The 16,930-nt window shown below is 38.5% G+C and overlaps 1 protein-coding gene across 4 annotated transcripts in view; it reads left to right on the forward strand.

The window, feature by feature from the left end:
• NRG3 (neuregulin 3) overlaps positions 1-13,813 on the forward strand; it is a 1,045,385-nt gene extending 1,031,572 nt beyond the window's left edge. For 2 of the 4 annotated variants that reach the window (XM_042960818.1, XM_042960820.1), the window contains exons 7-9: positions 2,915-3,042; positions 7,583-7,753; positions 13,306-13,813. In XM_042960818.1, coding sequence (XP_042816752.1) covers positions 2,915-3,042; positions 7,583-7,753; positions 13,306-13,813 — 807 coding nt within the window. Of the gene's footprint in view, positions 1-2,914; positions 3,043-7,579; positions 7,754-12,992; positions 13,065-13,305 lie in introns of all 4 variants that reach the window. The other 2 variants (XM_042960817.1, XM_042960819.1) reach the window with 2 other exon arrangements.
• The last annotated feature ends 3,117 nt before the right edge of the window (positions 13,814-16,930 follow it).

The following is a 16,930-nucleotide window of genomic DNA, read 5'->3' on the forward strand; positions in this document are numbered from 1 at the left end:
ATATTGCCCCCACAGACCTCTGGAGGAGCACAGACTTACCTCCTTCCATTTGCCACAGATACCTCTAGATTATATCACTTGTTTCTGTAGCTGAGCCTTCCAAGCAAGTTTGTCTTCTAAGTGAATTTATTAAAAGTTGGGATTAAAGGGGCGCCTGGGTGACTCAGTCGGCTGAGCATCCGACTTCGGCTCAGGTCATGATCTCATCGTTTGTGAATTCGGGCCCTGCATCCAGCTCTGGGCTGACAGCTTAGAGCCTGCAGCCTGCTTCAAATTCTGTGTCTCCCTCTCTCTCTGCCCCTCTCCTGTCATACTCTGCTTCTCTCTGTCTCTCAAAAATAAATAAATGTTAAAGAAGTTGGGATTAAAAACCAAACAATCAAACAAACCCCTAGTCAGTCTTATAAAACCTGAAAGTCAAATAGAAGGTCACAATGTTGGTTACATTCCAGTAACATGTCCATTCAATTCACTTTTCCCATGGTGGTTTGTAATAATTGACATTAATCAGTCAAAAAAAAAAAAAGCACACATGAAGGTATTTACATCATTTTTGGATCTTTAAAATTTTGGATTATTGACAATAACCATCTTTTCCAAATTATTTCCATATCTTCTTTTTTATTCTGTGTCAACTTACTCCATTTTGCAAGAAGTCTGACCAACTTCTCTAAATCCATTTTGTAGATTATGATTCAAGACATGGTTATTACTGCCACTATGTGGTTTGTTTTGGAAGTACTTAAAAAAGCAAACATTTAGAGATTGCCATCTTAAGGTTAGTTACATAACCTTGACATTTTGCCTAGTCTCAATAGCCCATATCCACTGATACACTTTTCCCCAAGGAAAACATCCAGTTAATAGTGTATTTTCCTTTTTTTATTTCATCTGTGTCCTGTGTGGTTGCATGGGAAACACACAGACATGCAAACACACACATAAATATATATGCACATACAAAATCTATATATGTTTTCGTGTGTGTATATACACACACACACACACACATATATATACATAAAGCTAAATATATGTGTGTGTTTCCATATATATATACACACATATGTGTGTATATATATATATAGATAGGTAGATACACACTTACAACATGTGTGTATCTGCTGCATTTTTCTTATTTATGCAAATGCCTTCATATTATGCAAACTTTTTTTAATGTTTATTTTTGAAAAAAAGAGAGAGACAAAGCATGACTGGGGAGGGGCAGAGAGAGGAGGAGACACAGAATCTGAAGCAGGCTCCAGACTCTGAGCTGTCAGCATAAAGCCCAACACAGGGCTCGAACTCATGAACCACAAGATCATGACCTGAGCCGAAGTCAGATACTTAATCAACTGAGCGACCCAGGTGCCCCTAGGCATACTTTTTTATACCTTGATTTTATTCTTTTCAATAGTTGTATAGTTTTTATTTGTGGGCATTTCTATTGTTTCTAACTGTTTTTATGGTTGTTTTCTGTTTTGTTATTAAAAATTGCACACACACAAAAAAAAAAAAACAAAAAAGAAAGAAAGAAAAATGGGGCACCTGGGTGGCTCAGTCATTAAGCATCCAACTTTGATTTTGGCTCAGGTCATGGTCTCATGGTTCATGAAATCAAGCCCCACAACCAGGCTCTGTGCTAACAGCCTGCTTGGGATTCTCTCTCTCCTCTCTCTATACCCCTACCCTTCTCTCTCAAAATAAATAAATACACTTAAAAAAAAAAAGAAAATAAATAAACTTTAAAAAAGGAAAAATTGTACCACTGACATACGGTAGTGATGATATCATTTTGAACTTTTATAATTTTACTAATAATGATAAGTCTTAGGAGTAATATTCTGGATCAAAGAGTGTGTATATTCAATATTTTGGAACATATTGAAAATTTGTACCCCAACATATTTGCACCAGGTCTACTTTTCTTGGATCTGTAACTTTACTAGATCTTCTTGAAATTTAATTTCTCTATTCTGAATTTTATCCCTTTGCAAAATATGTGCAGTTGTATACCTTTTCATATGTATATTGCACATCTGTGTTAATTGTTCTTTGAAATTCTTGTTCATACATTAGATATGAATATACAGACTTTGAAATTTTCCCTGGATTGGTTAGCACTCTAAAAATGTCATTTCTTGGAATAGTTTTTATGTGGAGTTTCTGGAAAAGAAACTCACTAGCCTTTGTTGCTTGTTCAAATGCTGTGTGTCCAGAGAGTATTAAACTTGACAACTTGCTGCCTGGTTGAGATGCCATGTGATGCTTTCCTTGGGACAAAGTTTTTCTTAATGTGTCACCTCTATAGGTTTTCCGAAAGCCTCCTGAGCCTTGTATGTCAAAGGTGAAACCAAGGCTTAATAAATATAAAGAGTGAAATGCTTACAAATTTCTCTTGTTAAACACAGTAATTACTTGGTAAATGCTGAAGGAGGGGAATGGTGGAGGTTGGTGAACAGAAACTCTGAATCAATATTTTCCATAATTCTGAGAATTTTCTGGGGTTCACTCAATCAGCATTTATTGAATCCCTACTACTAGTAGTCCAGGTACTAGTTAATTTTTTGTGTGAATAAAATGTACATTGAATAAAAAATACTTGTGTTCTTGCCTGTCAGGCACAGTGTGCCATGGGTGTAGACTGAAATGAGAAGACATATTTAAAATTCTCAGTGAAGAACCCTCCTGGATGGACCTTTATCTAAGCACAGAATGTTTGGAGGGAGGGCAGAGTCTACTCAGTGTGTGAGAAATGGGGTGCAAATGATTTCTCTATCATTCTCCTGCTCAGGTGCCCAGTGGACAAGTTACTGGCAAGTTCGGCAACTTTTTCATATCTAGCTATGGTGTGATAGACCCTCCTCTCACAACTTATCCTCCAGCTCAACTCTGTGCATGTGGTTTCCCACAGTATTCAAAGGCGGAAAGGCATCCAGTGACTGCATTGGAGAAAATGATGGAGTCAAGTTTTGCCGGCCCCCAGTCATTCCCAGAGGTCCCTTCTCCTGACAGAGGAAGCCAATCTGTCAAACACCACAGGTACAGGTAGTTACTCATGGTGGGAATGGGCACGTTCACACTATATATTATGCTGGACAACACATGCCAAGGAATGGCAATCTTATTCAGAAGAGATGATTGTTCTTGCTTCCCCTATAGTTCTCCATGGAGTGGATGCTCAAACAGCTCACAGCAAGTAAACCAAAGATAACAGCAGGCAGCAATGTCCCTATAAGAAGCGTGAAGGAATTATTAACAACACCCATCAAAGCTGCAGACACAGACCAGTGAATGAAACAATTGCATTCTGAAAAACTATTAAAAACATGACTTTTCCTAGCCTGCCTTATCACCGTCTGCAAATTTAATGACGAATTCTTCCCTAGGTAGCTGATGTGACACCCTCCAGGTCTTCTAACATGGTTCTCACACAAGGAAAACTTTTCAGGGAGAGGAAGCTTGGCAGATCTTAACCTTGGGTTTATAAGATCTGTTACCAATGGGGCGGCACTCTTTTGCAAGCTAACCATAGAAATCAGGCTGTTTGGGGGAGAAAGCCCAAAATAAAGTTCTCTTATCAATTGTGTAACATTCTGAGGCCAAACAAGTTCTTCAGCATCTTCCAGTCACATGCTGCATTTTACATACAAGAATCTGAAAATGGAAAGTCTTTGTTCCATACCAAGTGCCCAAGTTTGGGACTAATGCTATGTTTACATGCAACTGAATCTATAGCCCAAGTCTTTGTGGACGTTGTGGAATGATTTAAGAATTCTTTTCTTAGTGAGAAATATGGTATTTAAAAATTTTTTAAAACATATATGAAAAGATTTAAGAAAAGGATAAGATAAAAAAATAATATTGATTTATTGTGGTGAGCATTGAGTAATGTATAGAATTGTCGAATCACTATGTTGTATTCCTGAAATCGATATAACATTGCATATCAAGTATACATTTAAAAAGAACCTAAAAAAAAAAAAAAAAGTTGTTCCCAGCAATGACAGATAAATATTGTTGACCCTTAGTTTTCACATATCTAGCCAATGTTTTGAAAACCTCCATGACAGAAACACGCATTATACAAGGAAACTATCTTCTTCCTTGACTCTCAATGAGTCCCCTAAAAAAGGATTTTTCTTGAAGCTGACCACATTTACTGGGAGTTTTTCAGTCACTCTCGATACTAATCCTCATTATTGGATGGTGATTTTTTTTTCTTATTCTACAAGAGTAGATACTGAAATACCAAAGTTTTGCTAGGTTTTTTTTTTTAATGGTTTAAATATTTTCAACTTGGAATTGCAATATGTTTGGCTATTGGATAATTGCTTTTATTAACCACCAGTTCTGGCTTATATCAATTGAGGCATTTACAGATATTTGCCTGTTAAAAGAGCATTTTAGTTCACTGGATCTAATGGAAGTTCTTTAATTAGAAAAATAAGTCCAAAATTACCAGCCTTTTATAAGATGGATATTTTCTCCAAAACAACATTTCTCCTGCTGATTATAATACATGTTGAAGTGGTGTTCCAGCCAGCCGAGTAAAATAATTATGTATAATATTACTCTAGTACTATATGATGCCATCAATGTTTTAAAGTTGAAATGAAAAAGAATTACAGTTTCTAAAAAAAAAAAAAAGAATTACAGTTTCTAATGTATTTGAGCTGCAAATACCCTACCCCTACTCCTTGTCTGTTGGCATACTCTCATCTTCAACTTGGCTTCTACTATATTTCTAGGAAAGACTCACAAATTAAATAAGGTCATCTTTAAGAAGTGTTCCTTTTTGTTTGGTTCGATGGCACTGCAGTATTTGTTGTCATACATTGTGTCCTGATAGATAGGCGAGGGTTGATTTATAAAGCGCTTTTAGAACTTTGTAAATTATAGTTTAATATATCATAGCTTTTGTTTTGTAAAACATGCAGTAGACTTAAACATTTTCATGATTGATAACCTGGTCACTGATTTATATGTCCTGCAAACTGCTCTATAACTTCCCAAAAGCCACTGGGTTAGAAGGCTTGAACAGTTGATTGATCAATAGGTGAGGAACTGTTTTTTAAGATGGGTCACTAGTTCATACTGGAAGACATTGTTGTTGTGACAGTTTGGCTGGCTCTGCATAATTAATTTCTTTTTGTGCACTGCAAATATGACTTATTTGGATAACTCATAACAAAGCTATTAATTCAAAGCCATTATTTCTCATGTTTAGTTCAAAGGAAAAAAAATCCTCTTTCTTCTTAAAGAAAAATCTATTATGCCATGGCATACGTACTACATTATATTTTAGCAATATAACTCTTTTATAGAGAGCATATGTGCAGATTTTTTTTAGAGTGAAATAAGACCAGGGTTTTCAGTGATTAGTACGAGCCTTTGAGTTCTCACTTGTGGTGGAGAGATCAGGAGAACTCATGGCTTAAGCACCTACTACGCACCAGGCTCCATGCTAAACACGTTGTAGAATTTCTCTCTTTTAGCCCTATAGCAGTCTTATGAAAATACCTAAGCATGATGCTGATACCCTTCTTTTGCACCTCTCCTACCCATATCTATTTTTTACTTTTTTTTGCCTTGTCCTGTGCCCTGAAAGAGCAGCAGTTTCCCTTGTCCTCTGGCTTCTACTGGCTTGTTTTGAGGCACAGACAAGAGATGGGAGAGTGGAAGGGTACAGCAGCCCCGGCCCTTATTCACCCTCCCTCGCTGATTGGTTCCCTCAGCTGCATCCCTGGTCCCTCTTCCTGGGCCACAGTGCCTGCAAAGTGGCCCTCTCCTTAGAACTCTCCTTCTCTGTCCATTCGGGTAGTCCCCCCTCCCTTTGTCCCTTCAGTTATAGGGATAGTAACAGCTTCCCGTTGTTACTTGCCCAGACATACAGAATGTACCCCATGTTGGCTCCCCCCCACCCCTTACACACTGAAGACATGTCTGTAAGTTGCAAAATCTCCCCCAAATGACCCAAATTAGAGTACCATCTCTTTCCCTTCAAAATTCTGGTAGAAATTCCTCCCCCAGTATCACACTGCTGGTAATGTACAGACCTGAGAGGACCCCCAGATGCAGCTAATTCCAGTGCCACAGCCTAAGTACCCCACAGACTCCATAATAGCTTGTGGATAATACAGATAGAGGCCGGGAGGGGGGAAATAGCTATTATAACTCTTTGAACTTGTTGGCTTGGAGACCTAACTAGAGGTCCCATGCTGTCAACATATAGGAAATATTATGATAACAAATGAAGGTATAATATGTTGCAAGGTATGACCTGGTATTTGCAAAAACTCAGGAAGCTAATGTTGGCTTGAAGAGTATCAACTTTGATCAGTCACCTTGCCTAAACTAGGAAAGGGTCGATGGGGACTCAAATGTCAGGCCTCAAACTGATCTCAAATAATATTTGAGATGTTTTGTTTTGTATCTGTACAAAACTGTTAGTAGAACTAACAGTAATGTTGCTGGATGGAAAGTTACAGAACTCCAAATCACGTAGTGATATGGGTAAAATTACTTTGGGAGTCTGGTCCCTTTAGAACTTGATAGGTTTGCTGAAATTTTGAAAATATTTTTCATCTTTTTCTGTAGGGTTTTACTGGTATTTTTAGAAGGGCTTTTTTTGTTTTGTTTTGTTTTGTTTAGAGTTAAATGAGAATGCAGCAAGAAATTCTAAGTTCACTTACTATCTGAACACTGCAGAACCAGTTTGACCACATAAACTGGCATCTCATGAAATGTCTACAACAGAGTTTCTCTTACTGTCCCCATGGTTGCAGGGTAAATTCAGTGGGAGTGGCGATGGGAATGGGTATGGGATACATAATTGGTCAAATTAGCCACTGATTTTTATAGAGTCTAGTGCTTTTGTTTAGCATGATCTAGGTAGGAATCTCACGTAAGATATATCCCATTTATGCCTTTTGGCCTTTGAAGGCATCTGAAAACGTGGCTATTTGGGTATTTGGATGTATGAGTCAAATAAAATATGTAATCAGATGTTTATTAAAAGCCAGTTCAAAAGAAAACCAATGTAGTTTCTCAAGACTGAGGAGAATCTGAGGTAGTGAACTGGGAATTTAGCACATATGGTAAAGAAACAATGCCAACTCAAATGAGGTTTACTTATTCTACCATTAACACTTTTCCCTGTGAACTTTTCCCTGTGAATCCTTTTGAGGGTTCCTGTGTTTAATTTTTGTCAGTGTCTAATAACAAAACCATTTTTATTTTTATTAGAGAGGCAGCTACTATATCCTGGATAATGAGGGTGGCTGAGAATCAGGAGCTTGAGAAGTCCTTAAGCCCACCTCTTATCTTTGGCTGGAAAGCTGCAATTGTTTTAGTCCATTGTACTTCAACCTAGAAAGCCAGAAACATGGGAACTTCTCTTTGTGTCAGTTTCTGCGAGGGTGAATGGATTCACCAACTTCTGATCTCCTCCTAGCAGATATTCTACAGTCATGAATGGAGCCTAGAGTTTTGAGTGTCTGGGGTGAAAAAGCAGTGTCAGAAAAGTTTGAGCAGCCACATGTAAGGTTATTGCTATGTTGGTTTTCTTTCATCCCAGCAGGAGTCTCTCCTCTTGCTGCAGCCCAGGGCAAAGGAGTGGTATGCTCCATAGGAATGCCTTCAGGAGGACACCCCCCTCGCCCCGAAGTAGGCTGGGTGGCATCGTGGGACCAGCATATCAGCAACTTGAGGAATCAAGGATCCCGGACCAGGATATGATACCTTGTCAAGGGTAGGTCTTAAAAGCAATGGAATTTAGGGAGGGTATCATTAATGCTCTAACTTTAAACTGAGTTATTGTGTTCCTTGGGGTTATATTGATTGATTTTGTCATTAATTGTCTATTTATGCTTACTTCCGTATTTGTTCCATAAAAGGTAATCTAACTTAAAAGAATAGGTACAACTAAAATAGATATTAGGGAAATGTTAGAAAAATAACACTGGGAGCAAGTAAGTGTGTAGATACCTAGACACATGTTATATAGTCGCTAAAACAACTGAAAATTTGTCTTTGATTTTAAAAAATAGAGTTTTCTTAAGAGGATTAATGTATTCCTTCATTCTTAGGTTTGAAAAAAAAATAGTTAATTCTCTAATCAACATTGTCGGGCAATACTCCATTACAGTAACCTGTAATGTATTTATATATAGTATGTGCTTCCATCCAGAGAATTCTTGAGTGTGTCTCACTCAAAGTTGGCAGCATATTGTCAAAGCACAACCTGCTGAACTCAGATCTCTAGGTTCATTTATGGTGTAGGTGTGGAAAGATGGGCTCCAGATACCATGGCTTACTACTCATTCTTGCAGGGCAAAAGGTGCCCTTTCCTCCGAGTGGACACTGACCTCATAGGGTTCATAGCATGGTGAGTGGAGGAGGATGAATTTTAGCCCCCATTCACCTAATTGGCATAAATTGTTCAGTCAAACATGGTAGCCCTTACTTAAACTTACTGGATTTTAAATCTCATCCTTGAAAAAATTTTATCTTTTGAGCTTAAGTTTTCTCATCTATAAATTGAGCAAAATCGTACCAGCCTTCCTATGGGTTGTTGGACAGATTTTTAAACATTACATGTGTAGAGGGCTTGTACCTGACACATAAGCAGAAAAGTAGTACTAGCATTTATTGTCACAGGAACTGCTCTAGAATTATTAATTTCAAAAGCCATGCAATCAGGGTTTATTCCAGAAATTTCAGGAATCTGTTCCCTCACTCAAGCCAGGTTCTTGTCGTATCTAGTTTGTATCACTCTGGATAAGGCAGACCAGGTTTCTATGCTGCTTCGGACTGGCTGATCTTTCCAGGCTGCCCATATCAAACTGAAGGCCAAAGCAGGCAGGAGACTTCTATCAGAGAGACTTTTCTTCTCGGCAAGATACACATAAAGGAGTGCCTTGTCTGAACAAACTCAGCAACAGATTTCCTTGGGAAGACATTTGTAATTTTGAAGCAATTCCCAATGAACTGTAAAATACATTTGGTACAGATCTGGGGTGACAGTTGCAAATTCAACATAACAGCCAAGTTGTCCAAAATGTGTAATGCAAGTCAAGAAGCAGTTTGCATTTCTCTTTGCCTTATATCTGGAAAGGGAGTTTGCATTTAGCCTATAATTATAATTAATCATGTTTCATAATTACTTTTCCTCTTGAATCACTTATCACTGGTAGTGATTTTTAAGTCACTAATAACGTTTGTCACTTAAGAATGAGAACAAGTGAGGGGAAATCAAGTTCAGAGATTTTTTAGGGTAGAGACAGAACCCAGCCTGTGGTGTCTTTCTTTCCATTCATCACTGTTACAGCTATCATCCCATATGTCCCGGGTATAAGGATGCTCTGAGCCTATGCCAGGCACAGGCTCGAAACATACATATACGAATCTTCAGAGATTTCCACGCAAGTTCAGGTATTGCTTTGTCTTCCACCTCCTGGGAGACTTACACTTACTGTCTGCATAGTGGTAGTTCTGTTTTGGTTCAATCATCATTGGGTTTGGAATATTCTCTCCAGCTGGCTGGCCACATGTATTTTCCTGTGTGTGATATGCACCCGATGTTGATAAATGGTGACTCTAAGTCACTGTGTGCTCAGCACAATGAATCTCAGGGAGCAATCTTATTCTCAGTTCTTGAAAACAGCTATTTTCCACTCCTGGGGGACTGACCGTCTCTCCGGACTGGAAATGGGATTGGTAATAGAATTTCACAGCTAAAGGCCCTCTTCAAATCTGGCCCTAGCCCAGAGGGGGAGTGAATGAATTTACAAGAGCTATCAGCCATCTGCTGCTTGTTTATCAAGTGTGTGGGCACTGTCTGCTAGTTAAGACTCCTGGTATATATGACTTCCCTCCTTGGTACTTACTTCAGCCCTGCTTGAACCCAGCACATATCTTAGGGAAGCCTGATGAAGGAATGAGGTGGAGAGGACATTCTTCAGGAGCTTCCCTCCCCCTCTCTGCCCCCATCTATGGACCCCTGACGACCATGGCAATGGCTTACAGAGCTTTGAACTAGTCTTTGTCAGGCAAATCAAACTAATGTATTCATATGCTAGACAGAAAGAAATGGAATCACAAAACTTGAATCGCCACCTTCAAAGTAGAAGGAGCCAAACTGTACTGCGTACCCACCTCACTTAGCTAGCAACTTGAAAGACTTAAGTTATCCTTCGGGAATTTTAAAACTGAACACACTAAGGATAGCAGAGTTTAAATGACTAACGCAAGGTAGCATATCCCATGTAAAAGAACTGAGGTTGAATACTTAGCATTTCTGACTAAATGAACCCCCGAACCTGGAAAGAAATGTGCAGAAAATCACATTCATGGATGATGTGTACATGGAATCTCTTAAGTGTATGGCCCTGGAGGGAGAAGTGGGTTTCTTCAGTTTCGCCAGTTGATTCTCATGCCATGTGCTCCAGGAACCAGGGCTTGGAGTCCCCTACAGAAACACAGATTCCTTGGCCTGGCTTCTGAAGCCCTGGGAATCAAACCAAGTGACTAACTGTTGGATTTTTTCACCTTTAAAAGGATGCTTTGGCTCACGTAGTTACAAATGAAATGCACTGTGATTTCTTTGGTGAGGGATCTGAGGAAGGGCGACTCAAACTAGTATTTTATAGTCAATGAATGACAAGCTCATGGATCAAAACTGTGAAAGAGTCTGTGACTCTTAAGGGACACAGAACTCTGAAGTGTCTTCTGATCCAGAATCACATTAGAAATTTTGCTCTTGCTTAAACTTCTGGAGAGTAGTGTAGCTTCTCTCAAATACCAGCCCTGGGACCCTCACAGCAACTCTGAGAAGGAAGAGAGGATTGAATAGTGTGGATCTGGCTGAATAGCCCAGGGGCATTACTTCAGGTAGTCTCCAGAGGAATCCCCCTAGGGATTCCCACCTCCTTTAATTAATGAAAGAAATTAAAGTGCGACTACCATTGATTTAAGATTCCAGAGCTTGTAATGGTGTTGGGACTTAAAATCATGTCAGATCTACATTTTTGGAAAGTTCTAATTGTTTGTGGTGCCATCTCCATGTTATGGTAACATTCTAGATTTCAGTTATTGCCAGCTTGTGTCCCATACCTGACTTGTGAGGTGACACAGAAGTCAATTGCAATTCCTCTTTTTCACCTAAATCCTTAATTTAGAAGGCTGCCCCACTTTGGCTCAAAGTGCCTTTGATTATTTCATCGTCATGCCAACGTAGTCATGAAGCTACAGTTTACTAAAATCCTCTGAGATATTTATGCCTTTACCCAACAAGTTTAACAAGCAATGTTTAGATGCGGGTATAAGAATTTGCACCTATCACCATCACATTTCAACCTGTTAGATTCTACCCATTGATATATCCAGAAGATTATCTATATGGAATACAGTTGTATCTCAATTCTATTTCTTGGCTCTGTGAATGCAGTAACCAGACATTCTATATCTTCATACGTATTAATGATGCTAACAGGATGGTGCTGAGGACAGAACACAAAGCCCTGAAATCTGCCCCCTTTTTTCTTGTTGAAATTAAGTCATGGATCAGAAACTTTAGGGTCAGAGTTTCAGCCATATAACACTTATGTGAAAGGAATAAGACCACCCAGGGAATTGCCTTGTACATGGCTATACAATTAGATCGTAATTGTAAGAAAGATTATACATCCCTAAAAAGGTGTCCTAGTGCATCGTGGGATGCCCACTCATTTCTGGCTTTGCTAGGAAGAATTTCAATAAGACAATTTAGGATTAACTTGTTCCTCTGCCACTTACCAAAGGTATAATTTGAGGAAAGTCATTTGAGTGCCCCTTAATTTAGTTTATTTATTCATCACTGCATGGTAATAATAATAAATAAACCCATGTTTTAAAAAATTAAATGAGGTAATTAGACATAAGCATGCTTTTTAAAAACATTTTGCAAATGTCAGCCATTATTATGTTTGAAATGGACATTAACTGGGATATAAAGGGAGCATTTACCTTGAAGGTTTGTTCATGTATTCATGCATCCCTTCGATCAGGATTTATTGATTGCCAAGTCTGTATTAGGCATAGTAAAAGAGGATGGAGCTGCAAAGACACCTAAATGTGTTCCTCATGTATTTTCACTGTCTGGTGGAGAGACAGATTTCTGAGTTGCTCTAACTTGTGTCCTTACAATAAAGACCTCTGTTTAGTATGCAAGACACTTCACTGCAATTATTCTTTCCATTTATAAACATGATTTTTATTTACATTGTGGTGTAAGACAAGGGGAATAAGATTTATTATATAAAGGGTGGATATGTTTAGATTATGCTTAAATTTTAATGTTTAATTTAACATTTAAATTAAGGACAAATAAACCAAGAGAATGGAGACTGTTCAAGATCCCAGACCACATTTCTGTGAATCTACAACATACCTGCCCCCACTTTCTGGCACTGGAAAATTCACTAGCTGTGAACAGGCAATTAGGGGACTAGCCAGATTCTGGTATATTATTCAAAGGACTTGGAATGGCACGTTGGCATTCTTGTCAAGCTGTTGCCCTGCACCAACATAATACCTAAATTGGCTCCAGAAACCATGTGAAGAAAGCTGCTCTATAATCTGTCTAATGGATCTCACTTCACGTTCATCCCCAGAGAGGAATCATATGCCTCCATTCCCATTTGTAGGCTCAGCAGTCTGACAGTGAGGCATTTCTATAGAGTGCCAATGAAAATTGATTTGGTCCCCCTAAAGTCAGTGTGAAGCAGTAAAACTCAGGATGAGTTTTACTCATCCTTGATGAGTAAACCTTGATGCTTGATGTCGGGCTTCCTGATTGCCTCCAACTAGTGTGGCCACAAGTCTACAGACTAAACCAGGGCTGAGAGGGTGGTCACATGGATGGAGTGGAGTAATGCCGTTATGGGTTTCCTGTTTGTCACTATGGAAAGGCCACACTTACCTGCTCAATCCCCATTTACTTTGTATTCTAGGATAGAGGTCAGGAAGACTATACCCCACCTGCCTATACAGCTGTGGTGTGTTGAAAGATCCCTGGACTTCAAGTAAGAAGATCTGGGTTTGAGTCTCAGTCTGTCACTTATTTTCTGTGTGACCTTGGGCAAGTCACTTCACCTATCTGAGCTTCAGTTTACTTCTCTGTTTAACTGGGAGCATATTATCCGTCTCATGGGGTTGCTGTGAGAATTCAGTGAGATGGTGCATGTGGAAGTGCTTTGTTGACTGAATATTGCTCTAAGAAGCACAGCCGAAAGCAGAATATGTAACACTCGGTTTCTTTTTCAGGTATTCGTCCAATGGTTTAAAAACCCAACAAAATGCATCCATAAATATGCAACTGCCTTCAAGAGAGACAAATTCCTATTTTAATAGCTTGGATCAAAAGGACCTGATGGGATATTCATCTACAAGGGCCAGTTCCGTGCCCATCATCCCTTCAGTGGGTCTAGAGGAAACCTGCATGCAAATGCCAGGGATTTCTGAAGTCAAAAGCATCAAATGGTGCAAAAACTCCTACTCTGCTGATATTGTCAATGTGAGTATTCCAGTCAGCGATTGTCTTATAGCAGAACAGCAAGAAGTGAAAATATTGCTAGAAACTGTCCAGGAGCAGATCCGAATTCTGACTGATGCCAGGCGGTCAGAAGACTACGAACTGGCCAGCGTAGAAACCGAGGACAGTGCAAGTGAAAACACAGCCTTTCTCCCCCTGAGTCCCACGGCCAAATCAGAAAGAGAGGCACAATTTGTCTTAAGAAATGAAATACAAAGAGACTCCGCATTGACCAAGTGACTTGAGATGGAGGAATCTGTGCATTCTATGCTTTGCTCAACAGGAAAGAGAGGAAATTAAATACAAATTATTTATATGCATTAATTTAAGAGCATCTACTTAGAAGAAACCAAATAGTCTATCGCCCTCATATCATACTGTTTTTTAACAAAATATTTTTTTAAAGGGAAAGAAACGTTTCAGGAGGGATAAAGCTTACAACGAAAGCTTTTGGGTAGAATTCTGAATACAATTTCAGTTAGTCCCAACACCGGCCTCGTTGGCTCTTAGTAGATGTGGGTAATTCAGACCCTTAGCCCCACAGCACCAGTGTCCTCATAAAAAAGCATTGGCAGTTACCTGGTTTTAAAGAGATGAGCTGTATCCTGAGGGCGGACGTGCCAGTGAGCAAGTGGCCCTTGCCATTTGGCTTACCAGTCCCAACCCCTAAATTTCTATTCACTCGACAGCCTCATCACAGGTTATGTCCTGTCAACAAATGTAGTGTTTTCTATTTCATTTTTGAAGAATGGCACAAAAACTCTGTAAGGGGGAGGGTAGGAGATAGAAGGACTAATTGGGGGACAATCTTCGCTACTCTTATGTGCCAGCTTCCTCTGAAATTTGAAGGCACAGAATCTCAGAGGGAGGTGTGAAATTATTATAGAAAAAGAGACGAGAAAAATCACAATGTCGTGTCACTAAAATCATGCTAATAGAAAGAAGTGTTTTTCTTTGAGATTGTTTAGGGGCTCCAAAGGAGCATTTCTCAGTGTGTGCGTGCCCTTTGTGCGTGCGTGTGTGTGTGTGTGTGCCTGTGTGTGTGCGTGCACGTGCGCACAGGTGTGTGTCTGTATGTGCTTGCTCACTTGAGCACAGGTATGCTGTATGCACATGTGTTCATTGTGTGTATGTGTGTGCATGTGTGTGCATATTAAGCTTGCTAAAATTTGTTCTGAAACATCAGGGAATTTAATATTCAGAAAAGAAATTTCCCTCTCAGATCTGTTCACTTTGAATTTATACATTAAGTGTAAAATTCAGTTAGTAAGTTCTTAAATCAAGGTCACTTGCATGGCGGGGTCCTTTAAAACTCTTGACAATGTCAAGATCATTTTCTGGTGTGAATACTTTTGAGAGGAACAACTATTGGCTCAATAATGGTATCAGTATCACAAGGCAAGTTGAGGATGTGTGTTTACTTTGAATCATGCGTACTTAAATTATTTACACAGGCCAATTATCAAACTGAAAGTTACCCTTTGCTTTCTCATCATCCTCATTATTATTTATTTTGTAGCAAGTCTACTATTTGTGGACCAAGACACTGGCTTCTGTGGTTAATATGGAAAGAATAAATTGTTGAAATCACAAAGCCCAGACTTTTCAGTTCACAGGAAGCCCCCAAAAGAACAGTAAATTGTGTTGTATGTTCATTTGGAATAAAGCAATATTTTTACCACTGCTGAGGTGAACTGAAACTTCTCCTGAAGATTCGTCTGTTTTATTTACCCTTATTTTCATGGGGCATTCAAGGAAATTAGTGTTCACCTAACCAGTCTTTTCCAATTATTGGTGGTGTTGAGTTGTTATGTTTACACTGTTTTAAATAAAAAGGCACAGTATTTGAAAGTATATAAAAGATTTCTTTTACTGCAGTCTGGGAAGACTTTGGTTACATTTCCTTGTGGAAGATTCACATTACCTTGAAAGGGAATGTAATTTCTGAAACAAATATTGAATATATACAATTCTTTCTTGAGTTTATGTTGTTTCTGTTTAAAATACATAGCAAATTGCTCTTTGAGAACGTTCTTTAATAATAGACATATGCCATGTAGGGAAAAAAATCATTGTTTTCTTATCAACACTGTTTAGTGAAACTTCAAGGTCTCAAATATTGAAAAAAACACTTTGGTAGAAATGCATTTTATATTTAACAAAAGATTTTGGTATTCATTAACTGTCCTATTATACTTACATTATTTTAAATATAGAGGTAATGCTGTTAGACTCTTAAAAGATTATTACAAATTTTTAATGTCTAGATCATCTAGGTTCCCATTTAAAAAATTGTATCTTTGGGAATATTTCAGAAAGGTGGTCTTCATTTACAAGTATATAAAAAAAAAATCCCATAAGCTGCATATTCAATATGTTGGGTTGAAATTTATCACTCTTATCAAACACTAACTGGAAGGCCTCACAAGTCTTTTGAAGTCAACCTTGTTTCTTCGGTTTTTCATCAAAATGTTACCTGTTGCATAACTAAAGGATTCATACAGATTTCACCTAGTTAGCAGGTTATAATTACGCGGCCTGCAGCAGTCAAGTCAAATATTATTTTCTCTGAAAAGACTGAATATTTTCAATCAAATTTGAGTCCTAATCCAGCCCCCTACTCATTTTTTTTTAAGTGGAACCATACATTATCTGATTATAAACACCTTCGTGCATCCTGATGAACATGAATATCAGGCATATCCACTGGCGGTCTGATGTAGTTTAGAGATATAGTTACTTCCTAATTGATAATCAAGACAAAATATTCCATGAAGAACAGATATTAATGGTTATTTCATTAGTTATTTGTCTCCTTTTGGAATATGAAGCTCTCCTGTATAAAGGGTCCAAGCCCAAAATGCACATATTTGGGCACCACCTGACAAGTGCTGATAGCATCAAGACTCAAAGTTGACATAACATGACAAACACCTGGAGCCATCGGTACCTTGTCCTTCAAGCTCATGTGCCTACAGAGAGGTGCTTATTTCTACAAGACACCCTTGATTTTGCTTCATGTTCCTTGTCTTTGTTATGTGAAGATATTCGGAGATTTGTGATTAAGTAAGTTGCGGATTAGTTATTTACTGAATAATGAATGTCACTCCTTATTTTTTTACTCTGAATCATTTTCTGATTAGTCTTCTTTTGATACATAAAGTGTATGTTATTCAAAGTTGCCAGTGACTGCTGTGGAACGCTGTTGTGCAAAATATATGACCAATTTTATGCTAATGAGAAATAACAGAAATGATGTTGAATTGGCCTCCAAATTTTCATTCTGACTTTTTTGGTACGTTATTAAATGCTCTGTTTTACACTCCAATCCAAAATTTACCTTGCTGTGAGTTAAGG

This window comes from Panthera tigris, chromosome D2, assembly GCF_018350195.1.
Source record: "Panthera tigris isolate Pti1 chromosome D2, P.tigris_Pti1_mat1.1, whole genome shotgun sequence".
Classification (NCBI taxonomy): Eukaryota; Metazoa; Chordata; class Mammalia; order Carnivora; family Felidae; genus Panthera; species Panthera tigris.